Raw genomic sequence first — 28,000 nt, forward strand, 5'->3', positions numbered from 1 at the left:
TTCATTTTTAGTGTGCAAACAGTATTCTGTATTCTAGAAGGCAAATCTTGAAGAATTCCTTGCCAAGTGTTGTCTGTCCCTTAAAGTACAATGAACATAAACATAAATCCCCTTCACACATTTTTTTCTTAATACTTCAAAACTTACATTGCAATACAATTATCTTTCTGGAGCAAAGGCTGAGAAAAACAAACAACAAAAAAACCCAACAACTATTGACTGTCTTCTAATGCAATTAAAAGAGAACCATTTTTGTGTGGGTTTTCTTTTCAGTCAGGCAGGTCAAATCTTTAGTTGATCCTGGTCCTGTAGAAATTGACCGTCAAATCCAGTTCAAGTTTAATTAGGTATGTTCCTTGTAATCATCAAAACAGGCAGGTTTCAGTTGCTGAAAGTGTCCAATTATAAATATAATGTGTGTATATCAAATGTACCTTATATGGCAAGTATGTTAAGGGTTAAGCCTACCATCTCGTTGATCATCATATTGTTATGGTTTGATTGTTATATATATATTTTTATGGGGCAGTGGGGGTTGGCTCGATAGGTAAATTGGTTTTTCTGATTATTTCCCCCAAGATCAGCACCATTGCAAGATAAAAAAACGACCCCGGGGACAGCCGACAGCTACCGTACGTACACTATATATATATATATATATATATATATATATATATATATATATATATATATATATATATATATATATATATATATATATATAGCCAATGTAAACTCCATCAAAAGAGCAAATGCATTGAAAAAAAAAAAAGTTTGACAAATTTCGCAACTGTGATTCACCTAAAATAGTTTCCATTTGTTAATTCGTTTAAATTTTTTATAATTTAAACTTTTTTCAGCTCCTTTATACCTCAAACAGACACAAGGTAAACTCAAGCAACCACTCTTCTGTACAAACTGGACTTTCAACTCAAACACCAGTTATTCTTATTTTTATATGTTGGGATACATCTGCAAAATGAGAACGTCATTGAACGTTGAACTAAAAAAGTAAATACAGCCACTCAGGAAGGAGAGGCAAACCGAACTCGCTTCAGGTTTACAATATTGCAGTCTGGCAACGTTAAATGTAGTATGGAGAGGCTTGGGTGATCTCCACACAATAAAAGTCCAGAACATGACATTTCAATCCCCTTTCTCCATAAATGCCTTTGCGAGAACATCTTCGAAGGAGGCTTAATAACCCTGCATCAAATCCCTTGACTCTGGGGGAGGGGGCAAAGGGAATGTCGATTTCTACTTCTCTCTGCTTCTGATCGGAACGATGTCACTTAAAACCTTTACATTGGCCTGAAAAAAGGGGGATGGGGTCCGTAGTGCATCGGTAAATGAATGTCCAGATTCATGTTGGGGAGTTCATAGTTTACCTGCAGGTTTGGCAGGGGGGGAACGTAAGGTGCAGGCTGGATGTGAAGGGGCACGTTTAGGTGCGGATGGGGGATGTGCGGCAACATGATCTGTGGGTGTAGGAGGTGTGGAGGCGGTGGGTGCTGCTGGACGAGTCTCTGGACATTAAACCCAGGGACCGGATCCTGCCTCCGGGGGATTTTGGCAGGGGTCGTATCTGGAGGAGGGCCAACTCTTTTGACAGCATGATCTAGGAAAAAGAAAAACCATACAAAAAAAAAAAAAAAAAACAAAAAAAAAGACAAAATATTATTATTACTATTATTATTTTAATTTATTATTTTTCATAAATTGTATGACTTTATAAAATGCCCCTTTCGCCTCAAGGAAATCCCAAGCAATTTTCATCGTTCAGATCAGTGAAACACACCAAAAAAAAAAAAAAAAAAAAAAAAAAAAAAAAAATCAGTCCGAGCACGCTCTACTAGTCGCGTTCGGAAGACGTACCTGCATCTTTCTTTCTTAGTTCATTTTCTCCTTCCGTCTGAAGATCTTTAATTATTTGCTCGTCATCTTGCTGAATTAAAAAATAAACAACAAATAAATACAAAAACACAAGTTTCACATGAAGAACTCGCATTATCTGCAGTTTATCAATAAAAAGTAAAACAAGTAAAATCAGTAAAACTGAGGAAGCAAATTCTTTTTGCTGTGCAATTTGTATCAACCTGCTTTTAATTAATTATCAGCTAAACCCAGTAGGCAGGTGATTCACTGTGAAATTATTCACACCATAATGACACATATGTGACTAAGAGGTCCAGTACTGGCAGCAGTTCCTTGAGGCATATGAAGTGGGCATAGAACATTTAAAAAGCACAAAATGCCATGCCTTACTACAGCCTCCGATTACTAGTTTAGTTTGCCTTGATTCTTTACTTTAGTGCATCAAGAGGCACATGTACTTATTGTTACTAAAAGTAATTTTGACCTGTACTCTGACTACACTATACAAACACAGCTGAGATGCCCATTAAACGAAGGGAAACTTTAGATGGAGGAAACTATAGAAATATCACTAATGGAAATTAATAATGTTATTTGTTTGCTTAATAATGGCATACGGATGCACTGTAGTATAAACCCAACATGCTTTTATGGTTATGCAACAGTTTAAAGTCACACTGATACATTTAAAATCCTTCACAAGTGCATTGACCTTGTACAGGTAAATGTTACAGGAATCAATGTGTCTGGCATTGCAGCGGCTTGAACAAGCATTTGTATCTACAATCTACAATTGACGTCATGCCTAAATCACTGGTAACAAGAACATGAATCCACTGGTATCTCCATCCACTGGTACAGCCATGTCAGGACTTCATGGAAATTTCTCTAATCTACAGCGGTTTCACTGCGTACCCTGCAGCCTGTACAAATACACACACCTACATTCACATTACCCCTTTCAGTCCTCAACAGCACCATTTAGAGTTCAAGTACTGACAGGACTTTAAAGTCATGTTTACCAAAACTTATGTACAAAATGTTTTTGTCCCATTCTTTTGTATACTCAGTATACTTTTGTATATAACTTAAATTTAGCATTCTTCAGCTTGACAAAAATAAATTCAGGACTGACAGGGTTAAAGCAATAGTATTGCGCAATTGACGAGACTAAACAAAACACAGTGCAAGAGGCAGCACATATTGATTTGAGGTAGCCAGCAAACACTTCAAAATGCTTCTTTACATAGAATCTGTTGTGCGAGACCTACACTCAGTGAAATGATGTGTGGCAGCTGCTCATATGTATAATGAAATCTACGAAAGTGTAACAGACTCATGTTAAACAGCTCAGCACCTTCCCATAATAAGAGCAGGGGTGGAGGGCCAGACACGTGACTTACCGTGGGGTCTGTCCAAAGCGAACACTTCTGGCACTGTCGGCAGGCGGAGCCGGGCGTGCGGGCGTGCTGGCAGAAGTGGTTGTATCCGTTAATGGGGGCTCGACAGAGGTAGCACATGTGGGCTCCACAGCGACAAGACATTCGGTTGCAGCCTTCGGACTTGACCAGGCCTGTCCCACACTGGTGACACTTCCGCACGCGGGCCGCCGTCATTTTCTCCTCGCTGTTAAAACACGTAATAGGGTTATTCATATGAAGGCTTTCCTTTACAGGAACATTTGGGATTACTAATGCTACTGGCACAACCCTGAAAAAAACATGCAGTCCTGCAGCATACACAGGGTTAGGAAAAAAAAATAAAAATAAACCACCATTCAGAACTGCAGACCACTCTAGACATATAGTAAAGATAACTCAAAAACAGCAGACCAGTAAATCAATACACAATATTTATAAAGAGATGCCCATTTCTGTTTCTTTTACAGGTCTAGGGCAGTCTTTCTGCATTGCTCTGTGTTTAAGATGTCAACAAAACAGGTTAGAGAAGAGACACTGGGGTAGCAGACAAGCCAGTGACTAGTACAGGTGATGTTGGCTTTCAGAGCTGTGGCAAGCTTTCTTCCCATCAAGCAGACTTCCTGCTTGATTATTAAAGGATGCAGTGGATGTTCCCAGGATACAGGAAACTGTGTCTAAAACCCAGCTGCATCCGCCTATCCAGAACTTTATTATAGCTGCAGGAAAGTGCAGCAACTATACCAGCTTCCTAGCTACACAATCACATCTGTGCAAATCCCGATTATACCAAGAGAAGAAGTTTGATGCAGTTCAGTCACAATTCACACCCACAGCTTGGGGTTACATTATTTTAGACTTTGGCTGGAACACATTACCAATATGTCAAAGTATAAATGCTCACACACACACACACACACACACACACACACACAGAATAACCACTGTAGCTACACACTTAAGCCTCAGTCTGAGTTCTATTATCGGTACAATATATATTGAGAAATACTGTTTTAAAAAGCTAAAAACAACAAACAAAAATGTTTGTTAACATGGATGTTATTGCAATATGCAGCATGCAGTTACATTTAATAGCAAAGAAGGTGGTTCCATCATCTTCAGAACCAAAGGACTAATGGGACGCACAGCTTGTGTTTGTTATGCTGTGTTTGAATAGCAGATTGACGAAAACAATCATTTAACCCTTTTCTGTAATTGATATGTTGACCATATGGCATTTCCCAATAGACAATGCTTACAATATTAAAAAGAGTTTAAACAAATACTTACAAAGACACCCTTATGCGGATTTCATCTTTCTCGGCCACCTGGTCACAAGTCAGGTCAATGTGGTCCTTCCAAAGAATATGGCATTTCCTACAGCTTTCCTGAAAAAAAAAAAAAAAAGGAGGAATAAGTTTGGAGGGCGCTATAAATAAAACAGACATAAAAAATATATTGAGAACCTTATGGATTCTAGCAGACACTTTTCCAAAGACTTTTAAAATGAATTGTCCTTTTTCACTCTTCCAATAGTTGTTGTTCACATGCAGCAGTGAAAAGGCAGGAGTCTGCAGTGCACCTGCTGTTAGCCCACTTGACTGCAGTAGTCAGCCCACTGGCCACCCATAAATACTCCACTAAACCCTCAGGTAAAGAGCCAGAAACAAAGCCATTAGCTGCACTCTGGCTGCATCTGCTGCTGCCTTCTGGACTGTTGTTTGGTGGAGCCAATCACAAGCACGCTTCGATCCCAACCAGCTGCTATTTTGTGACTGCCAAGCACAAAACAAACAAAAAAAAGTAACACATGTGCTTCAGTACAAGAGGAGATGATGAATGGATGGATAGATGCATTCTCGGGACAGATTTGATTGATGGGGTGGGAGATGATAATGTTAATAAAAAGCCAGCGGGTGTCACTGCTATACATTCCAGTAAATCTGCTCAAGATTGCTACCGTGTACAATGCAACCAGTGTCGGTGAACTCCTTTTAAATTATACACTCTTTCGTTTTGTTTTTGTTTGCTTTTCTAATAGAAGGTTAGAAATGACTCCTAGAAACAGTATGTAAAGCTATGGTGTATTTCCAGCAAAAACATTTGTGAAACCTGTTGGCATGCAGTTCAGCTTGTAAATACATGTACCAGACTGAACACCTATAAGCAGTGAGACAGCAAACCCTAGTGGTGACAAGAGTCATGACAACATGTGCTTGGATCACAAGCACTGTACAAATACTTTCCAAAAGATAGTACTATCACCTGTTTGCCACATTACAATTACAAACATACAAAAACAAGGTAGGCTTTTTACCCAGGTTCTGATACCATATTGACTGGCTGCCTTGTGATATCTTCTACTTTTCTGTTTTCACAAATACAACCCCCACCACCACATATCCTTTTAAAGATGTGCCATTTAAAAAGGAGAAAACAAAAGGAGGCATAGCTTATAAACTTTTAAATAACTCAGAATAAGCAGTTTAATCCTGAGCTTTAAAGGTTTAGCAGTTCCAGAGCAACAGGAAACACAGCGTTTGCACACAGCCAAAGAGAGATGCAGGCTGTGTGACTGCACTGGCATTCTGGGCTCATAAGGCACACACACCTCTCCACTTATATACCTGATCTATAAATAACTTGTGACTTCACTGTGATGTAACCCAATGAAATCCACATGACTGAATTTTAATTTGGAACACATGGTCCCGCCCCCTGGGCAGGAAAACAAAGCTTCCTGGAACCGGCAGTGCTTCCTGGTTCTGTAAGCAAGCAGAACAGCAAGGCACCGATTGTGCAGAAAGCAGCAGGCAGTTTGCTCATACAGTACACATGCTGCTCGGCAAACCATTTCACAAGATCTGAAGGCAGTGGCTAGCACAAACCAATTTAAAATACTGATTTAAAAAAAAAGGTATGTTTTACTGTGCTCAGAACATATTAGAAAGGAAACCATGTAATTCTGAAACTCAGAGCAAGCGTTGAGGGGAAAATGACTCACATGTTGACTGACTAGCTGAACGACTTTACGAAACGCAACAAAAAAAGTCACTCATCAGACCTAAGTGTTAACCACAACCTACCTTGTGCACCTGTGCTTGTTGCAAAGTATGGTATACTTTTTTACACAGTTAGTTCACTGTTTTTTTTTTTGTTTGTTTTTTCACAGCCCAGTGGTTGAAGGTATTAAATGTTTGGTTTAAATGGAAATCTAACCACAACCCCATTTCCTGTGATATGCCTGCTCTGTGGACCAAGAGCATGAAAGGAAAGTCACAGCAGCTGCCTATGATTAACCAGGTAATCTCCTGGCTCCAGTCCCCTGCTCCAACCACTAGGCCACTCCGTCACTCTTGTCAATGAAAATAATGGATTCCCCCCTTCCACCTCCTTACAAACTGCTTGAGACATTCTTAATTCGTTTCAAATTGATACACAATGCAAAGATTATTAAAATAAACAGTAAAGAGATAACTACTGTAGGAACCACTTAGTGAAACAGCCGTTTCCTCCATATTTTCAGTTGCTACCTTCCTTTCCTTCTGCGATGACAAAAAAACACATTTAAAAAAAAAAAAAAAAAAAAAAAAAAAAAAAAAACACAAAGCATCAACTGTTGTATTGCCTAATTACCATAAATTTAAGTTAGCAATCAAATTAAAAAAAGGAAACAAACTCAAGTTGTTGGCTCAAAAATAAGGTGGTTTACCCTAAGCAAGGCTCAAATACAGTCAATGAGATATTGATATTATATATATATATATATATATATATATATATATATATATATATATATATATATATATATATATATATATATATATATATATATATATATAGACACACACACACACACACAATTATTTCCTGCTGAAAGCGAAGTCGTGGATGAATTCGCTCTCTTTTCATGAAGCCAGAACCACAGACTGCTTTGCTTACAGTAACTGTACCAGCGACAGCTGGTCTCCTCTCATTGGCTAGGCACTCAGGAGTCATGTGACTGAGGATGGACAAAGGGACCTAGCTTTGTGTGGTTTGAACTCCAACATTCAATACACGCAGAGTTAGAGACGCACCATACTTAAAAATACTTTGCGATTGCCTCCAGCACAGCAAGCCAATGTATCAAACTGAAAACAACCAGTACACTTTATTTCAACATTAGACATTGAACCACTTCGATATTTTGAGCGCTGTCTTTTTTTTTTTTTTTTTTTTTTTTTTTTTTTTTTAAAGCAAGCTAGACTGCACAAGAGCCCTGAAGATGACTGATATTGCTCTGTGAAATCCAGGAAATCCTCTTCCCTTCCCCAGCCTATGTCTCCGAGCTCCAGCACAACCCTACACCTGGCCATATATGGCAAAAGAAGCCTTTTTGCAGCGGCTCTGTAAAAGGGAGGAGACCAGCGCTGTGCATTCGCAGAGGCCTCCTTACTACACTCTCAGCAACTTCCTCCCGATAAAAGAATGCAAGCCCATGATTAACAGCAGCTGTGTCGATCTAAAAACTGCTGCATACCTGCCAAGCTTCATTCACTGTGAAGGAGGACTGTTCAGTTTTGCATCAATACAGTTAGCAGCTCTTACTGATGTAATTTTGATTTACGCATCTACTTCACATGTTACCGTTTAAATGTGCTAATTAATGTCTTGTAATACAGATTCCCATGCTGGGCTTATCTTGATTCACTCTTGGAGCTGAATTCTTAGTTTTTTTTTTTTCTTGTGCAGCTTCGCAAAGGTTAAGCAAGTTTTATATTGCATGCGGGCTACGTTTTCTTTATGGGTCTACAGCCACTCAGTGCCACATTAACAAGGTCACACCACTGTAAGAATCAAGAGGACTTCAGCTGATTCAATTTCAGTTGAATCCAGGGTTACTCGCTGCTATAGGGGCAAAAGACCACATAATAGAATCTACATAACAGCCTGTCAATGGAAGCCTTATATTGGTGCAGTTTGTGTAATGTGCCATCTTTAATAGAGTCCCATGACACACAGAACCCAGCTGGGGTCTGCTTACTGGAGGCACATCCAGCTCTGAAAGAAACTACGCCTATCGTAACAGCTAAAGGAAGAGTCACATCCATTGTTAAACTGGAAGGCACATCTGAAACCAAAAAACAGATGTGTGAGGTTATTAGACTCATTCCTGCTTGCGAGGACGAGTGAACCCTGCCAAGAGACTGGAAACATGATTAGAAGCTTACAAAAAACAAACAAATGCTAAATACAAACGGCTACAAATTGCATTGAATGGCCTGTACAGCAGATGAAAGACAACCGGTCGAGCCCTTCCAATATTTCTTCCTGCCAATAAACACCCTTTCGCAGCCAACTGGAACAGTACATGAGCTACCCAAACGCCTCCTGCCCTGCTTCCTGCAGTGATCACAAAGCCCCGGAGCGCACAACAAAGATGAAGCCGAGATGTATGCATTGCTGCAACACAAAGAAAAGAAAGGCCGACAGTCCCTGGCATTCAACCCCTAACCCTGATGTGCTCCAGGGCCACAAGGAATGTATTTTACTCAGCTTTCAAAGATTCATTCATCCCTCGCGAATCCCGAGATGCGGAGCTGAGCGCTGCAACAGAAGCCCAGTAGTTGCAATTGTGCTTACAGGCAGAGTTAGAGGCTGTGCACAGAATATTTTACAGAAACACAAGCAGCTCGCCGCACTGTTATTCCAAACACAGTCAGAGACATTCTGCATTTGTTCTGCAGGAGCTGTGTGCAGGCAATAAAAACAAATACATTTCATAACCACTTTCATATATTATTATAAAAAAAGCATGATAGAAGTACTATTTAAAAATACATCTTTTTTGTATTTTTATGCAAAAGATTACTAACCCAATTAGGTCCTACTCAGACTGGTTTAATGATAAACTTGAAAAGGTTATTCATTTTACTATCACTTCAAAGTACCAGAGAGACAGGCACATTTTAAACACACAATGGTAAGGAATAGGTATTAGGTTTCCTTTTGAAAAAGATACAGATTTAATCTTGCAGATTTCTGCATCCATGACATCCGATTAATCCAAATACAGACAAGACCGGAAAAATCAACAGGAGCTGCTGTGGTTCTCTCATGCGTATTACTAGCACCGCAAAGATCATTTCATTGTGCTGAATCGGGTTTCACATCGCAGCAGATTCCTAGGAAGCCCTGAAACCCAGTCCTTCACCGATTCAACCTGACAATGAGCATGCACTGGATTGCAAAGCCCTCACAGAAGGACATGGGGACAGTTTACCATATTTAAGTACTTTGCACTTCAGGGGAAAGGTGGTTACTAAGCAAGACTTTTTAACTAAAAGGATAGAGACATCTCGATTAAGTAACCAAAATTATACCTCCCTCCCTATATTCCTACCTATCAGGAGCTGCAACATACTGCAATATCCCCAGGTACACAGCACGGCAACTCTGTATTTCACAGTCTGGAGCTAGCCCAATACAGCACTCCATCACTGTTACTTATCATAATGCATAACATATGGGTAAAACACACACACTTTGCATCGGCCCCACCCATTAATGTAATCCAAGACAATGATATCCAAATTACTATTCCCCTCACAGCCAGATGTGAACAGTCTGTGTTGTTGCTGCAAGATGAAATCGACTTTGAGCATTAACAGCCCCATTTGAGTGGCTTGAAATGCACTGTATCACATGCAAAGTGTCAAACTAGCAGCATGACATGTGCTGTGCTGATGTCCTGTTGCAATTTACAGAGCTGGTGTTTGTGCATCACACAAAGAACACTGACTGAGCTCTGGGCTTTGATCTGTATTGAAAGTATTGCAGCCTCCCTAACAATGCATCCCCAAGTGCAGACTTTCAGTATTATCCATCACACACACATACACACTCACAGGAGGTGGGTGTGGTACCTTTCTGAATGTGAATTCTCTAAAAACACAGCACAGGCACCAGCATGTGGGATTTCAATTTAGGTCAAAGCACACACAAGTGCAAAGAAAGGTGCATTTAAGTTTTTATATTTTCCCTGATTTCACTGCAAATGCATGTATGGTTTTATATATTCTTTTCCTATTCCCCAGATGAGCATAGAGAAATGGAATCTATGAAATCCACGGCAGCTGCTTGAAATGGGATTCAGGCCAAGCTACTATGCTCAGATCTGCAAGGCAGCTCTCTACTGCCACTGTGTGGAGCTGAGCACACAGTGCAAGGAGATGGAGGACTTTAAAAAGGGGCTGCTCATACAATTGAGAGGGTTTTCTCTTGTGGTGTTTATAGAAGAGTTTTTTATCCCTGATTTCTGATAAAGCGATAGCACACACTACATGTACATTCAAGAATTCAACACTTTAATATAACAATTGCACTTATTGGAGTTTCAGTTGCAGAACTCTTACCAAGAGTCTAAGTGCTGCCATTTACCTTGGTCTTTAATTAGCCTTGAAAGAGGTACAAGAAACAAAATCATAATTTTACAAAACTAAGCACTCATTAACATGATGTTCTCCTTTAAAAAAAAAAAAAAAGAGTTAAAGAATGAAGTAAAAGCTTCTACCCATGTCAAGTTCAAACAGCTGAGAAACTGAACCTCCCCCACCCTCCGCCGCCAGGAACATCTAAAAACGCTCCAGTTTCCCTGAAAGGATCCTGATGTCCAGCTTCAGCTGAAATGAATGACTGGTGTAGGAAGTCTCCCACTGTGCCAGAGAGAATAAAAGGATCCAGGACACTCGCTCCACCCACACGACCCTGCTGTACCTGGAGGGGCAGGCAGAAAGGCACTGGCACCGAAATCGATCGAGATTAAGGTTAATGTATGAACTGCATGCCCACTGAATACTGGCATGTTATGTTACTATTCATAGATAGCAAACTATCCTTTTTATATATTAACTGACTAAACTTGCATATCTAATATTTTGTATTTGTGGATTAAATGCTTCAGAACTCATTTTGTCAAATAATCAAAACCAAATACAATAGCATAATATTGTAGGTAATGCAGATAACTACTGACAGCCAACAGAGCCTCGCTTATTTCCTCTCTAGCCTTGAGCAAAATGCAAACTGTATCACGCTTCTAAAAAAACGATCATTGTACATTGTACTAGCACACTGGAAACCGGAATGGAACTAGTTACGCCATTCGGAGAAGTGCGACCTCTCTCCCATGAGAAGAGGTCCCAATGAGAAGTGTCTCACACCTCTTAATCAGCCACTCCCAGCCATTTCAAACACAAATCCAGCTGGAATAAACTCCTTCACTTCCTGCTCGCACCACACTGTGCCCAAGTTCCTGTCTGTAGAGGCCCTCCAAAAATGTATTTGACAACTCTGCCGTAACAAGTGTTTTTAATTAAAACCCCGACGAGCATAATCTAGTTTTAAAACTGCGCAGAATACCCATCCTGCCTCTCTGCTTGTTGAGTAATGTTAAGGGAGCATAACCAATCTCCTTTGCTAAAACCATTACTGCACAGTGCTCCGTCCATAAAACTCTCTGAAAAGCAAATGCCATTCTTGACAGCTGCAGAAGGTCTCTCTTTCATTAAGAACCAGGGCCACCATTTGAATACACCGTAGAAAACAGTCAACCCTTCTAACTGGAACCAAAAAAAAAAACACTGAACAGGATGGCTTGAAAATGGAAATAGTCAAGATGCCAATCAAGGCACTAAAAGAAAAAAAAAAAAGGCTGACACTTTGTCAGGTATTGACTTCTCTGGAAATGTACACAGACCAAGCACCAGCCTAGCCTCATTTCCTTCACCACGGCACTACAGTGCAGAAATCACAGGAGAGAAACAGCTTATAGCCGACAGCTCCAACATAAACAAAAAACTGAAACCTCACCACAGCACTACCCTTTTGTAGCACCATCAAAATGTGCAGGTGGCTTAACAGGATTAATAGAGATGGGAAAATACAGCTATTAAAGTACATCAGCGGTTGACAGACAAGGGAAAAGTACAGACCCATTCCACTCAAAACGCATAGAAAGAGATACATCACTGCAGAAATATACAAAGGCAAACATCAACTACAAGACCAACAGAGACCTACAAACCGCTATGCGGACCTTGCATTGCAGTAGCAATGCCATCATTTTGATTTAATTTAGGAGCTTTAGATTCAATGCGGAGTGGTTATGGGGGTAAAATGTGGGGTTATAAAGAAATTTCTACAAAATTACTGTTTCTAAGTTTAGCCTGACAAACAGTGATTTCTCTGGAGCTATCATATAAAAAAAAAAAAAAAGTCACATTTGGATCATATGCCAGCCAGGATAAATAGCTTCCAGCTACAATCTGTCTCTACGGAAAGGGTCTAAGGCTCTTAATGGAACTGAGGAATGTTCTGTACATAAATTCAATTACAGCAGTGCGCTTCATTTAGACGTTTGCCTGCTTGCCTTTTACCCGAGATTCTACTTGCTGTTCACCAAAGGGGTTCCTAAAAAGAAGAAAAGTTTAGGATCTGAACAGAACAGAGTAAGGAAGCCTGGTAAAAGACTTCAACCTTTTTCAGGTTGAAAAGCATTAAAATACTGGATTGAAGAGCTGGATAAAGAAACTGCCACAGAATCTCTCATTCCTGACATTATATTTATGGAATAAATAAGTGTGCATCTACATTATATAGGAACACTTTGAACTTAGACTTGATTACACACACACGATAACACATTATGTGATAAGGATTAGCACCACTGCAGATGAGAATAGGGCTTATCAAGTATAACGTACAGCACACATGATAAACACAAACACTTTAAAAAAGGAGAAGTGTGTCTTTTAAAAGGTTTGCTCAAACAACTGCATTTCTTTTAAACCACTCTCAATGCAACAGCCTTTATGTGTCTGGTAATAAATAGGCACCAGCAGCCTACAATCTTTCAACACTATTTTTGTACTGACCACACATATTCGCGGTTTCCATTCAAGTAGAAAAGTATGCTACACATTCGGAGGCTGTAAATATCTAGCTAGCGGTTTGTATCAAACCAAACGGGTTTCTTGGTTCTCATGTGCTCATTTAAAAGTCGAAATGCACTTTTTATCTTTTGAATCAAAAAACAATTAAAGATTAAAATTAAGACTACAGTTAAAATAAAATAGTGTTAGTTTTGCAGCTTGAGATTGGCTACCTTGAAGTGACTGTATCCCATTAGAAAGGCAGGAGTACGATCGAGTACAGGGGGAGCACACTGTATCCCTCAGTGATTCACAGCCAAGGCACTGACAAGCTCTGCTATGAGGGAGCCTGCAGCCATTCACACCCGTCACACTGGGCCCTCACAGTAAATGAAAAACTAAATGGAATTACTGGGCACAGTCCACAAAAGTTAATTCAGTCAGTCAGTCAGTTATAAGGCTAACGACAGCTATAACTGCCATAGTGGGAAATATGTGGTCCCCCAGTTTTTTTTTTTGTATTTACACAGAATTGGTTTCTTTGCAAAGCAGTAGGCAGAATATCAATTCAAACCAGACTTTTCAGAACAATGTCTTTTGGAACATTACAGTGGTTAAAGAAAATGTGAAACAGGCATAACTTTTTGCTAAACAACACCGACACTTGCATGAAAACAAAAAGTACCATGACCGATTGTCAAAGATGGTGGGAGTGGAGGACGTCAGACCAGAAACAGGAACCAGGAAATAAACAACAGAGAGGTGGAGTTGGGTGGAGCTGGGCGCTTGCTTGCGCTCAGCATTTAATGAATAAACAGAACAGTAAATAAAAAGGTTGTAACAAACAAACACAGGACACAGCACATTCGCCAAAGCAAAAGAGACAAACAAAACAGACTACACAGACAAACACGGCGAGCTTCTATTTTACTTTAAGTTACTTGTATTATTACCTCCGTCTCCACTCACCGAACACACAACCCCGAGTGAATGAAAACATGCAGCTTTTATGCAGCTGTACCGAGACTCTATTGCTAATCAATCATTCAACTCGAGTCGCGGTACAACTGCACTTGAATTAATAAAGCGCAATTCCCAGAGCTCATATAAATGTTTACTTGCACGTGAAGTGATGTGAAATCCTCGTGCCTAAATACAAATATACACTTTAAACACTTGTGTTAGACCCGTTTATATCCCGTGTACCAATGACTATACACCAAAATTAACACACAACATACAACACAAAATACACACAGGGGCGGGCACTTTGCCACACCGATGTGTCACGCTTTCTCTTGAAACAGGAAGTGAGAGAAAAAACTGCAATGCCTTGGATAACCAAGAGCCATCACTTCCTCTTGCAGACACCATGAACACTGCATAGATCTGCCGATCTGTCACATCAGATCAAACTAGGAAACCATTTCGGGTCCAGAAAACAAAGACTACCCTTTCTGTTTAAGTTACTACCTTTGCCGTCAGTAGTTCTTGTTTTATTCCTTCAATACAATACAGGAACAAACCTTTCCAACAATAGTCTTTCTATTCCAGTTCACTAAGCTGTATGCACTAGTATGAAAACTGCAATAGCATGGAAGTGATCTAGTCACCCACACACCTAATAAGATAAGGCTCCTGCTGTGCTTCACTAAACTGCTTTCCAGTGTGCAGGGATGGAAATAAGACTCCCATTGCATAGTAGTTTGATCCATTCCTGCTTTTACTAAGAGTTTAATAAGACACACCCAAGCTTGTTACCTATACACTGTGGCCAATCAAGCACATATTAAAATCTGGAATGGATGAAACTGCAATGCAATAGTCTTACTTCATCCCAAATGGGACAAATGACCTGGAAGGGCTGGTTACAAAATGAAATCCGAGAATACTACCAATACACATTTTAGAAAACACTATCAATTGTGCAGGATGGATGTAGCACACCTCTTCAAACGTATAGTAATAGACACATGGGATTAGGCCAAGACTGATGTAACATCAACAAATCTGCCAAATCACTAGATCACAAATCTTTCAGCGGCTTTTACTACAGAAGGACAGCTCCTCCAGACAGCCTGGAGGGATGAATCGCCAAGCTCTCATCTGCATGCATAGCTATACCATTGGCGCTCATTATTCTGAAAGAAGAGCAAATCAAGTTTTTACCAGCACTTCATTCGAAACATTTGCATATGCATAAAAACACACACATGGAACCAAAAGACAAGTACATTAAAATGGGATCAGTAATAATGTTAAGAGGCAAGAATGTGGATATTAAACATCGGTTAGCTCCTTTGAAGCAACAAAATGCACAAGAGGTTTTTCTGAGATAGCCAAACAGACTGCCTTATTGCTACTACAAATAATTTTAGATTGAGATAAAAGTTTTGAGCTGCTGTCTTAAGGGTCATTGAAATCTCAAGTGCTAAGACCAAATCTGCAGTTTAAGCTGAAAGTCAGTTTTACAGACTATGCTGCAGTGAAAGGAAATAATCAAATAAAAAGACAGCCCTTAGCCCAGCTACCATTCTCAGCACGAACTCCAAAACCACAGAAATGTAAACGACTGTTGATAACATCTTGAAGTCTGGCTGCGGATATGAGGGCGCAGGGTTTTCAGCTACTGATCTGTCATAGTTTTACTTTCCTGCCATAAAAGGACAACAAAACACAAGGCAGTGGGTTGGAGTAGAATACAAAAAACAACCCTGCGCATTCAAATAGTCTTCAAGACAGGATGTTACAATAAAAACATATTTGTGAAATAGTCTCTCACTAAAGCGAGGAAGGACAAGAACCAACGATTTCCAATTCTATCAAAGCAGTATCTTCCCGTTTTACGGTCTTCAACTTTACAGTGTTTTTTGCTCGGCCAAATGACAATTTTACCACTATTTCAAAACAGTAAATACTGCCCTAATCATCATCATCTCATCTATAGGTGTTGATGCCACTTTAGCTGTTTCTAGTTTATTTAAAAAGTAGGGAAAGAAAAAAGTGCACAAATAGGAGGACTAAAGCAACAAAGGCACTAGATTGCACATTTGTACAACTTCCCCTTCTCATCTGGTTTCCTTCATTCTTGAGGTTTAGAAAAAAGAGAATTGAAGAATGCAACCCAGTTTTTTTTTGTTGAATTATTAATGTACTTTCACTTGCGCTCACAAGTCATGAAGCACTTAAGTCCATTTCAGACTCATATAGCCCTGCTTTGATTTATTGATGCATAGAGGGGGAAATATGCAATACAAACATGTGGGAAAAATCCTATGAGATGTTCACATTCCTAAATTTACAACCCGACAAAAGCGATAAACATCACAAATCGCAACTGTTGCCAAATGCATTAAAAATCACTGAAACCGTTTTCCAAGAAACTGCAAAAAAAACTAAACACTTGAAAGCTTCCTCCTCAAGTTCTTTACATTCCACAGACTGGACACCGTCCTGCTCCTGTTACTATGGTAACACTGTCCCTATGAGTTAGCGCTATTAAAAGGCACCGAGACAGCAGAGCGATGGCATATTGTACCGGCCAGCTAGCAAAACGATGTTGCTGTGACCATTTTATTGTTTTTCAAATTCAACATGAGTCAGAAGGAAATGAAACAATACAGCTCAAACCACTTGCATTCCAGTGTGACAACATGTAGCCACAAAGCATTGGAAGGTGATCGTACTGTTATAGCTGGGCTCTAGAATGAGTACAGCTGTAAAGGCAGATAGTCAATCTCAAGTCCCCTGGGAGGGAGCAGCATGGAAGGTATTTTAACCCTTTCTGTCCTGAAGGGACTTCAATGTCCCAACTTACCTTAGCGCCGTATGTTAACACATGCTATCACAACTGAACCTCACGTGACTCCTGGGTCCTAGTCTGAGGTAGTGTGTATAATTTATATTATATATCCATCCTGTTCTCATGTATACTTCATAAAATAGTTTGTTCTTCAGCCTGACAAAAATAATTTAGGACTGAAAGGGTTGAGTCATTCTACTGTATTAATGGAATCAATAGCTGTTCAAGAATCAGAAGCTTTGGGTCGCAAAAGGATGTTGAAGCACATGCTTGAAAGGCATTTCCTAAAAAACGTAACGTCACATTTCTTTAAAACATTGTACAGTATATAGTTTGTAAGCAGAACTTCCATTTAAAAGAAGCTGTCAGAACTAAAGAATTTTTGGATTCTGAATTTAATGGTACTTTTCCAGGCTTTGCTTATAACCTCTTACCGCTGCAAGCATAGCAGTATTCGCAGTAGCAGTGTACTAATTAGATGCTGTGCATACCTTTTTATAAGCAGATAAAGCATTTACTATTTTAAAATTAAAAGGGAAAGATATATATTTCTTCCTTACCACCCATCCAAAGCCAAAACCAGTTTAACCTCTCCTCCCCACCCAAGAAAAACTAAATTTATTTTTGCAATGTAATAAAAGTCATTGTCCAACTGCAGTCTCTGAGCACCATCTAGTGGCCAAGCAGAAAGTAAGCTAAATTCTCTACTCAGTGTAGTCCTGCATTCTGGGAGCAAGGATGCATCTGTACTTGGGTGTATATGTGATCATAGGGAGGTGGCCAAAACAGTTCTTGATTGCTCAACTTCACAAGTGCGGTTTAAAGAGGAACGCTGAACAAGTCAAATAATGACCTCATGCTTAAACAAGTTGAATTCCAGCCTATTGTAACAGCAACAGGACACACAGTACATTTAAAAGTGGTTGAAATACAAAAGGGTTATTGGGGACTGTACTTACCTTTCTGCAGCGTGCGTTCGGACAGCTGAAAAGAAACACTTCTTTATCCAAGAGAGCTGGGAAATTACAGAAGGGGCATCTGCAACAGAGGAAGCGACAACAAAAACTTTATTGCTCAGTGTTTACATTTCTCAATATGTCCATGTGTGAGTATAATTTACCTGGTGCAACGTGTCCGTTACATTTTAGTAATTTCCCATCCTATATGGACAGTGCACAGACAGTTTAGAAGTGAGAGGAAATAGGCAAAGCTGCATATAGTAACTGCTGCAGTAAAAATGGCACAGGTGCAGAAAGACGGGCCATGCTCTTCACCTGGTGCAGAACAGGCCAGCGTAAAACTGCACTACATTCTTTCGATCACACTTGAGGTTAGGCTGATTTAACTATTAAGCTCAGTATTCAAATTCTCTCAGCTCGTATGACGCTGAAAAGCCTGGCCCGTCTTTCTGCATCTACGTCGTAAAAATGTATATAATCCAAGTAGGATAGACAAATGTTACTTTCCTGCCAAACTGACAAATAAAAAAGCACTTGCTTGAACAAAAGAGCTGCCTAATCTCAGAAAGCACACTGATTTCAGACAACGGGCTTTGAAAAGCGGTTCACACCCAGCTGTTGAAATGAGGAGGTAGGACGAGAAATCTGACCTAACAAGTTCGTCTGCGCAGGTGGCAGCCACAGCCTCTTCTGCGAGTCGCTCGTAGTATTTACACAGAATGTTCTCTGGTAACACCTTCTCCAGCTCGCTCGTTGGGAAGGAGCACTGGCAGGTCCCATCCATGCAGCTCAGCTCCGACTACAAAGGAAGGAAGATCTCGATTGATGCTTCTCCAGATTTAGACAAACACTTCCCTTCTAAACACTTGTCTAATTTTTTTCTCAGTAACTCACGCAAATAGGCAGGACCTGAACTATGGACTGCCTTTTAAGTGAGGCGCAATGTTTTAAAACCAATATTATTCTTTACTGGTAGTCAATGCAGTGACTTCAAAGCTGGAGAAATGTGACAAGAAGTTAGGTGTGTCTAAATCTAGATGAAAATCAGGGGAGTTAATAAGGAGTATTGTTTGGGTTCAATAAATGAAATACTAATAAATGCTACCATAAGGGCCGCTTATAGACTACTGCTCCAATATTAGGGGCAAACGCAAATGAAAGAGCATTTAAAAGAAATTGCATTTGTTGCCAGCTTACCCTTCCTGCACCAAAGACAGCCTCTTGCGCGTACTTCACCAGGCACTCCTTGCAGAAGAGATGCCCGTCTGCACACTGCGTGAGCTCTTCAAAGGCAAACTCGCCATAACAGCAGAGGCACTCAATCAGCTGTCCGTCCTGCGAACACAGCGGGTACAACCCAGCGAGACAGGCAGCACGCCCCCAATTATATCGCAAGGTGATGCTCTACAGTTAGAAATTATTCAGCAACTATAAAAAAAATGTAATTTTTTTTTTTGGACATGCCATTTCCTCAAAGAACCACTAACCCCTGAAAATGTATCTTTCCACTAACCGATTATCTACTGCAAACTTTAATAGCAACAGCAGTGCGCTCTATCCCTGCATCCCTCCAATAGCTTACCATCTGATACTGCTCCTCATTCATCTGCAGAGCCAACAAGAAGTCTTCATGCTGAGAACAGGAAAGATTTATCAAATGTAAAACAGATCCACTGTGGATTTCAACTGACCTCTATATTTGATATGCAGTTCAGTTCTAATAACTGGTTTCACAGACCCAGACCTGCGCTAGTGTTGCACTACCTTACCTAAGATAACATTAGGTAGGCCAATATTAGTAATAATCAGGGGTTGTGAAAACAGACCATAATGTTTAACGTTTGGAAAAACTCAGCTTGGTTTCTCTTGATCTGTTGCAAATGGAAACAGGCCTGGTTTCAAATCACTTTTAACTCAGTCCCGAGGGAGACAGAAAGGTGGTATAAAACTCAGGGGCTTCCTAGCAAACCTGATGTTACAGTTCAGCACCAAAATGCAAACTAGCACTGCACTAAAGCGATTACTCAATCGCTCGAGCTCTCCACAGAAATCAGATGCTGAAAATCAGGCAAGGGGCATTGGTATCGACTGGGCTAATGTATTAATCATCAATTTACCTCAGCCATTTCCTTCGCTTTCTGTTCATAGAAGTTTATTTCTTTAAGCAATGGTGGAACGATGCTTTTTCTGTCATACATTCTCCAGTGCCGCCTCTTGTTTTCCAGAAAATGCAAGCGCCTCTCTAACTTAAGATCACCTACAATAGGGAAAACGCATCTGCAACATTAGCGCTCAAGGGAAACTCCAAATTAAAAAACAGTTACACCAGGGGCCAGCCACTTCAGGGTTAATTCTACTGCCTGGATCTCCATTAGTCTATGAAGCTTGGGCTGTGCCACCTGGAGTCAAGAATAAGTCTCTAGACGTACACATATATCAAAAGCATGGTGCGTGTATATAACAGATCTCAACACAAGGTAATTAATAATTAATTCTTCTAGTGTTTTCAAAGGCTCATAATACAGAATTATGTCATCCTAATAGCTAGTCAAACACTTTTGTTTTTCTGAAATCTTTCAATAGCGTCATTTGGCCCCAAGAATTAAGCCTAAACAGAAGGCATACAAAATAATGTTTGTCCACTTTCTCCGTACCATGTTCAAACTTGAAATCTATATATATCTGGCTTGTTTCTTTTTGCCTTTTCTGCTTTTTTGTAGCTTCAGGGAATGTCTCTCGCCACTTCTTAACAGCATCCGTTAAGGCCTGCGATACAACGAAAACAGTGCAAGAGACAAAATAAACACACTCCGATCACGTTAATCAGTGCATCATTCAGATTCTAGCTGCTCTTCACTTTGAACTAATAGCTTGTATACTTTGAAATCTAGGAAATGATATTGATATCTAAGAATGAATGTCCACATGCAAACAGCAGACAGAACAATTCAACCTGGGTCTATCCTTTGTTTCTTCATCTCCAGCTACGATCACTATAAACCAAAAGTAGAACTTTACCAAAATAGAACTAGAAAAAATAAGCTCTTAAGTTTTATTTGGGTGGATTTGCTTTGTTCTTCCACCCAAGTGGTAATATAGTTTAACAGAACCAAGCTCCTGTTCCAAAGGGGGTCTTTCAATCGCTTAACGTAATCTTGGATAACACATTTAATAAGTGAGGACCAGGTTGAAACAATGTCCTGGATCTAGACAGCTTTACTTTTCAATGTCCCCCCCACAAGGCATGCAGTGGGGTGCGCTGACCTTGCGTGTGATTGCATAGTGTCCTTTGAGGGAATGGAGAGCCCATTTGATGTCTTGACTGCTTAACATTTTAAAATCAGCCATGAGGAGATCAGCAGCTTGCATGACAGTGCGGTGGTGTGCAGGCTGCAGCTTGGCGAAGTCAAAATAATCTTCTTTATTCTAGCAAAAAACGAGTTTGAGATATGAAGGTTAGGCCCCCCCTACTAACTCGCCACACCACACAATCACTGTTACATCACCTGAAGGACTGGTAACCGTTACTTCAACATCCACATCTAAATCAATCAAGATTTAAATAAATGTACACTTCTATACATAAATTTCTGCTGCCTTCCTTTGCTGTAGGTCACACTGTTTTGGATTGCAGCCAGATCACTTGAGTAATGTTGAACTACAGCACAAGTACCCGCAACTTTTCAGCAATAGCATTGTCTCCAGGGTTAGAGTAAATTCCAATTCCTACAAAGAAATTGGGAGTTTATATTTTAGAGACATAATTGCTGTGATTGTTCAACTGCTTTCATTTGAAGCCAGTTTAATTGACTAACAGTGACTTCAATTAATGTGTTGCAACTGTGAGACGCTCACTTTAGCACAGCACTAATTGATTGTTGGAACCGATTAAAATGGAATGAGAAACTGAACTGGAATTGAAAAACAGGAACTGATCCCAACCCTGTATATCTCAGCATATTACATATGAAGATCAGTGCTAACACTGTGAGTGTCTATGAACAGATAATCCGTCCTTACAGGCGTGTCTTCACTGGCTTCAAGAAGAATGCTTGCTCTGTGGGCAGGTGGCTCCTTCGTCTTTGGATAGTCAGGGTTTTCTAACAAGTAGTTACCAATTCTGCAAAATAAATAAAAAAAATACAACACACAGAAAGCAATGCAATATAAATAAAAACAAACACAGACAACTTTTTTTTTTTTTTTTGCTAAGGACAGGTTAACCAAGAGGTAAACATCCTGGATATCATATTGTGGTTATGAAACCCCCTTTCATTGTAAAGACATACTTACGCATTTAAATCAGCCAAATTGTGGGTCCTAATAAGGCTTTCCACAAACGCTTTCTCTATATCAGGAAAGAGATTGGCCTGCAGAAAAAGGCGATTATAGGGGGTTAACACTTACTGATGGATGGCACACTCACTCCCAGAGCACAGCGACAGACAGAAATAAAAAATAACACACAAGTTTCACTTTCTACATTACTTCCCTAAATAAACACCTTGTGTAATTGTGAAGTGTAAACTGTAGTAAAATTCCCAGTTGAATCTAACAGAAAATGGGCATTGAATTTTGGGAGGTCCCTTCCCACATTTCACATTACCGTTTCATTCGCCAATGAGGTGATCAGATCTTTGTCGTACCCCACGGCATAACCTGCATCTGGATCCAGAGGTTCCTGTACTGGGAAAGCAGGCCCAGGTCTCTCGTTGTCGAGCTCCACTGCCTGGCCATATCCACTTCCCATCTGCCGGGCCTCTGGGCCTGGGTTAACCTCTAGGACAGGTTCAAACCTTGGTTGCTGCAATACGGGACCAGGAGCGCCCACATGACCCACTTCTCCAGCTGCCACAGCCCCGTTTGGCACCGCAGCAGCCAATGTCAATATTTGCCGATCTTTTTTCCCTCTGTTATTGTTACTGTCCTCTGAGAGTCGGCGGCGTGCCACGACGATTCTCCTTTCGTAAGGACCTAAAGGGCCTCCTTTGTGAGCTTCCTGTGGCACGCCCCGGGTTCTGTGTGGAACGGGAGTCCCCCACTGTGCTGGTGGAGGTACAACATTTGGAAGCAACAATTCCTGCTGTCTTTGCTAAGAGAACGAAAACAGCAAAAAGGATAAAAAAGCCACGCTCCAAGGGTCAGTATCGTGAAGTAGTGACAATGTCAGGCACATCGACTTCAGCATTCAATAGATTTACAGCGATGGATACATTGCTTTCAAGATACCATTTTTTGGCTTAGTAAGAAAATACTGTCGTACATATATTTACCTGTCTCTCCGCATACGTTTCACAGAGATTATTTAACTGATTCAGCACAGGAGGTCTCCCGTTCTTTGGATAATCAGGATTTTCTAACAAGTAATAAGTGATTCTGAAAAAAATAAATAAATAAAAAATTATAATTACACATTTGTTTTTTCTGAATTCAATCCATAACCATTTTTATATATAAAAAAATATAATACAACAGCAGTCTAGAATATTATATATTTTTATTAAAATGTTTTGAAGCTTCTCCCTTAAGACATGAAGGCATACTTACGCATTTAAATCTGTCAAATGCCGTCTCTGTATAAGGTTTTCCACAAATACCTTATCTATACCTGGGAAGAGATCAGCCTGCAGAATAAAATAAATAAAAAGGAGATGAAGCAGTTTCGTATCTGTGCATTTACACAACGGAACAAATATATTCATTCAATTAACAGTAGAAATAAAAGTAACGTGGGAAGCTTTCTTAAATATCCCCTCTGTATTTACTATTATTCCTTTGTTTACCAGACCTGTGTTCTTCAATTTTCTAGGAGGAGTGAACAGCAGTCTTGTGTTTTCAAGTTAAGCCAGACTTCGACAGGGATCCATCAGGCGTCTTACCGTTTCATCTGCCAGTGACTTCACGAGATCCTTGTCGTACTCCACGGCATAAGCTGCATTCAGAGGGTTCTGAATGGGGAATGCTGGCCCGGGTCTCTCATCGTCCACCTCCTCTGCCTGTCCGTTTCTATTGGCTGGCTGGCGGATTGCTGGGACTGGTTGAAACCTAAGCTGCGGCCGGTGATGCTGGAGCAAAATTGGACCAAAGGCACCTGCATCTTTATCCACTTTGGGCACTGCACCCCCCTGTCCAGCACCTCTTAAAGGTGGAACCAATGGCTCAGGTGCTGCAGCAACCAACACTTCTGCATTATACGCAGCTGGAGGTCCAGCGGGTCCTGGGCCTTCTAGTTTAACTGCTCCCCAGCGAGCCGCTGGACGGATCACATTTGGACGCAGCAGCTGATGCTTCTGTGGCTACAAGAGAACAAAGACAGACATAAGCAGAATAGTGTCTATACAGTTTCAGCGGCTTACCCGAATCACCATGAACCTAACTGACAATGAATGGTGGAACTTCTCGTAACAAGCTCATTCTCAGACTATAGCCAACTCAAGTGTAATGTATTTAGTGAAATTGTACACTTATTAGAATAATAATAATAATAATAATAATAATAATAATAAATAATAATAATAATAATAATAATAATCTGTATAAATGCATAACAGACTCCAAGTACAAAAGGTTAATTGGTTTGCACCGATAGAGAATCGTTTGGAAATTTTACCTCCAAAATAACCACGTCATCGTCATCATCTTCCTCCTCTTGCTCCTCCTCTTTCACGTACGACAGCTCAACATCAGAGTCATCTGATGTGGCATTAATAAAGTCCCGAGCGTTCCCATCTGCCAAGAGGAAAAAAATCATTTTCAGAACAAACTGTCATTTACAGTCTCCACTGCTTTAGCTGAAGGTGTTATGCATGTCCACAGCAAGGAATAAACAGTTATGCATAGGGGGATACTTAATCAGTGCCCTTTGCTGGTAGTTTTACTTGGTTGGTGGTACCTAAAGTTCTCTCAAACTTTTACTCGCCTTCTCCCCGATGACGATGGAAAGTGCCCAAGTGAATCACTTCTTCATCAGCTTCTCCATCTGCCATTTTCAGTCTTTCACACCCCAATCCTGCACTCACACTGCACCCCCACTCAGTTACTGGATAGGATCATGCCTCCATACCACCTGGGAAAGAGATGCATTTACCTGGGCATAAGCACATGGAAATCTCCACCTTTAAAATGACAGAATCCCTGGAGGACACATGCCATACAAGACAGTACACACTAAACACCAAATCAAACAAAGAAAGATCAGTTCAATGTATTAATTTATTACTGAAACTGCATTTTTGTGGTATACGGTCTTAATTTCAATTTCAGAGTTTTTTTATTTTCCTAAATGTTATCTGTTCTACTGCAATTTCAACTGATTAATGAGCAGTTCAGAAGCTCTGATGAACTAATTTAAAAGCTCTATTGCAACACTTCTGGGAGGAGAGAACGTTTGGGAAGTCCCTTCATTCTATAGCGGTAAGCCTGTAGTGCTGTGAGATACATAACAATATGACTACTTAGCTTAGTCACAGTTCCTAGTACACATGGACACCCCTTTTCCATTTACTGCAAAATAAATCTAGAGGAGGGTGCGACATCCCCATGAAAATTTGGAAGAGGTCCATTAAGCATTCTGCTTGGACGTCGCGTTTAATTAGGTAGTTACACACCGAGAATTCAGAGGATGTGAATTGAATTCTGATTTAATTGTAGACGCTAAATACATGTTATATATCCTGCAGTGTGGCCAGGTAAAGTAACTGGCAGTCGAGCAGAGTATAGCACTGTCCGGCTCAATGGATGCAGGTCTGCAAGCTAGCTATATATATATATATATATAAACGCTCCTGCAGAATTATAAAGCTTTGTCGTACTACAAGATTAAATAGCGCCGTAAACTATCATCGTCATCATCTTGTGAGTTAAACATTTCGATAAAAACAACCACAAATAAATCTCCAGTGTGACAACAAAGCTCTCGTTTCAGCTGTCGTCAAAAGCACAGACCTAGTGGAACGGGGCAAATATACCGTATACATTTCAAAATAAAAAATAAAGAGACATTTACAAAGTAGTCTCTAGTGTGAAGGCAGTGCGTCACGCGTGCTTTAAACTGCTGCCAAAAAATGAATCTTAAATAAATAGCACGGTCCAATTCTATCCCCCGATTAACCTCTTTAAAAATGAATGGAATCGATTATCTGTGAAACTGTGTTAGTGCCATAATCCTGTTTTGAGTTTCACTTTTTTTTTTGTTTTGTTGCTCGCACTGACCTACTATATTCGTCCCTCCAGCTAAAAATAAGCAAACACCGATCAAGGTAGGTTAGGTTATGTATTACACTACAACGCAGGCTTTCACTTGAGAACTGTTAACAAAACGATCTGCGATAATGTAATTCAGCGAGAAATATTCACATACCCTCGTCTCCCTGCTCTCTTCCTGTATGTTCGCAATAACACACGGCCAGCAAATTGCCAGTTACATACCGGAAACTGGAGCGCAGAATACAGGCATCGTCACACGCACACTGACATGTAGGAATTCTGGGAGTTGTAGTTCTTTGTGAGCTTAAACAGGTAACGTATACCTCACAGTAGTTACTTCAGTTTTGGGGTACATCGTGGAAAGTTGTCGATTCTGATGTAGCCAGAGTTGATTATGATGTATTTCAATGATGTCATATTGCTTTTGATTACCTGGCAGCCAGGAGTGTCCAATCACGGTCCTGGAAGGCAATTGCCTAACTCATGTAATTAACTACTTATGTCCAGATTAACCCGTCACGGGGCCCTAGACAAACATACACTAAGGGTCCCCTACCTTCTTATATTAATAACAACAAATAGACGACATGCATAGCTTCTATAACTCCACTGTTACCTTTACGCCAGGTTAACACTAAGAAATGCACCTCTAGAGTGTAGTAAACACATTTAAAGGAAAAAAAATAACAAATACTGAAATCGTTTTATTTTGATGCAGTCAGCCACTGTGTTTAAACTCTGTCTCTCCATACGGATCATTCCTATAGATATATCATGCATTAGGGCCCACAAGTGGTAAGTCATACACCAATAGGCAAACACAGGCAAACCTTAGAAGGAATTGTAGTTGGAATTGGTATTTTAAAGACATAATATCTGGTGTGGTTGTTCAACTGCCTTTATTTGAAGCCAGTTTAACTGAGTAACGATGACTTCAATTGAATTAGTTTGTTGCCACCGTGAGAAGCTTATTTTAACACAATGCTGCTAATTACAATGTTGATCAATGCCCTGTTGAAACTGATTAAAAAGGAATTGTAATTGAAAATCAGGAATTGACCCCCCCCCCCCCCCCCTCCACCCTGCAAGTGAATGAAAGGAGAAGTCCATGAAAGATGGGCCAGGGTGAATGAGAGTGGTTCGCTGCACCTTGACCGGATTTGTGAACCTTTGGTTTAGGTGGGAAAGCAATCAGCCAAGGGTATAGGCAATGCAATGCCAACAAGAGCATGAGAAAGGTTACAAACGAGAGGAGGCTGTTCGGCCCATTTGCTTGTTTGGTTGTTAGTAGCATATTGATTCCAGAATCTCATCAAGCAGCTTCTTGAAGGATCCCAGGGAGTCAGCTTCAACAACATTACAGGAGAGTTGGTTCCAGACCTTCACAATTCTCTGTGTAAAAAAGTGCCACCTATTTTCTGTTCTGAACGCCCCTTTATCTAATCTCCATTTGTGATCCGTGGTCCTTGTTTCTTTTTTCAGGTCAAAAAAGTCCTTTGGGTCGACATTGTCAATACCTTTTAGGATTCTGAATGCTTGAATCAGGGAGCTGCGTAGTCTTCTTTGTTCAAGACTGAATAGATTCAATTATTTAAGCCTGTCTGTATATGACATACCTTTTAAACCCAGAATAATTCTGGTCGCTCTTCTTTGCACTCTTTCTAGAGCAGCAATATCGTTTTTGTAGCGAGATGATCAGAGCTGAACACAGTATTCTAGATGAGGTCTTACTAATGCATTGTACAGTTTTAACATTACTTCCTTTGATTTAAATTCAACACTTTTCATTATATATCTGACCATCTTGTTGGCCTTTTAGATAGCTTC

General features: G+C 40.2%; 1 protein-coding gene across 2 annotated transcripts; it reads right to left on the reverse strand.

Moving 5' to 3' along the window:
- Positions 1-691: 691 nt before the first annotated feature.
- Positions 692-26,402, reverse strand: LOC121330921 (E3 ubiquitin-protein ligase RNF216-like). 2 transcript variants are annotated; one of them, XM_041277898.1, is made up of 20 exons: positions 26,328-26,402; positions 24,888-25,034; positions 24,579-24,697; positions 23,848-24,264; positions 23,516-23,592; positions 23,242-23,344; positions 22,575-23,060; positions 22,262-22,338; positions 21,989-22,088; positions 21,233-21,394; positions 20,623-20,734; positions 20,086-20,225; positions 19,551-19,601; positions 19,166-19,303; positions 18,619-18,767; positions 17,969-18,047; positions 4,584-4,681; positions 3,279-3,501; positions 1,876-1,945; positions 692-1,618 (listed from the first exon to the last, which is right to left on the reverse strand). In XM_041277898.1, exons 2-20 carry the CDS (start codon positions 24,952-24,954, stop codon positions 1,302-1,304), a joined length of 2,985 nt encoding a protein of 994 aa, XP_041133832.1. In that variant the 5' UTR covers positions 24,955-25,034; positions 26,328-26,402; the 3' UTR covers positions 692-1,301. The 2 variants fall into 2 exon arrangements, with proteins under 2 accessions (XP_041133832.1, XP_041133831.1); XM_041277897.1 differs by having other exon boundaries at positions 19,166-19,372.
- Positions 26,403-28,000: the final 1,598 nt, after the last annotated feature.

Source organism: Polyodon spathula, chromosome 18 (assembly GCF_017654505.1).
Source record: "Polyodon spathula isolate WHYD16114869_AA chromosome 18, ASM1765450v1, whole genome shotgun sequence".
NCBI classification, from domain to species: Eukaryota; Metazoa; Chordata; class Actinopteri; order Acipenseriformes; family Polyodontidae; genus Polyodon; species Polyodon spathula.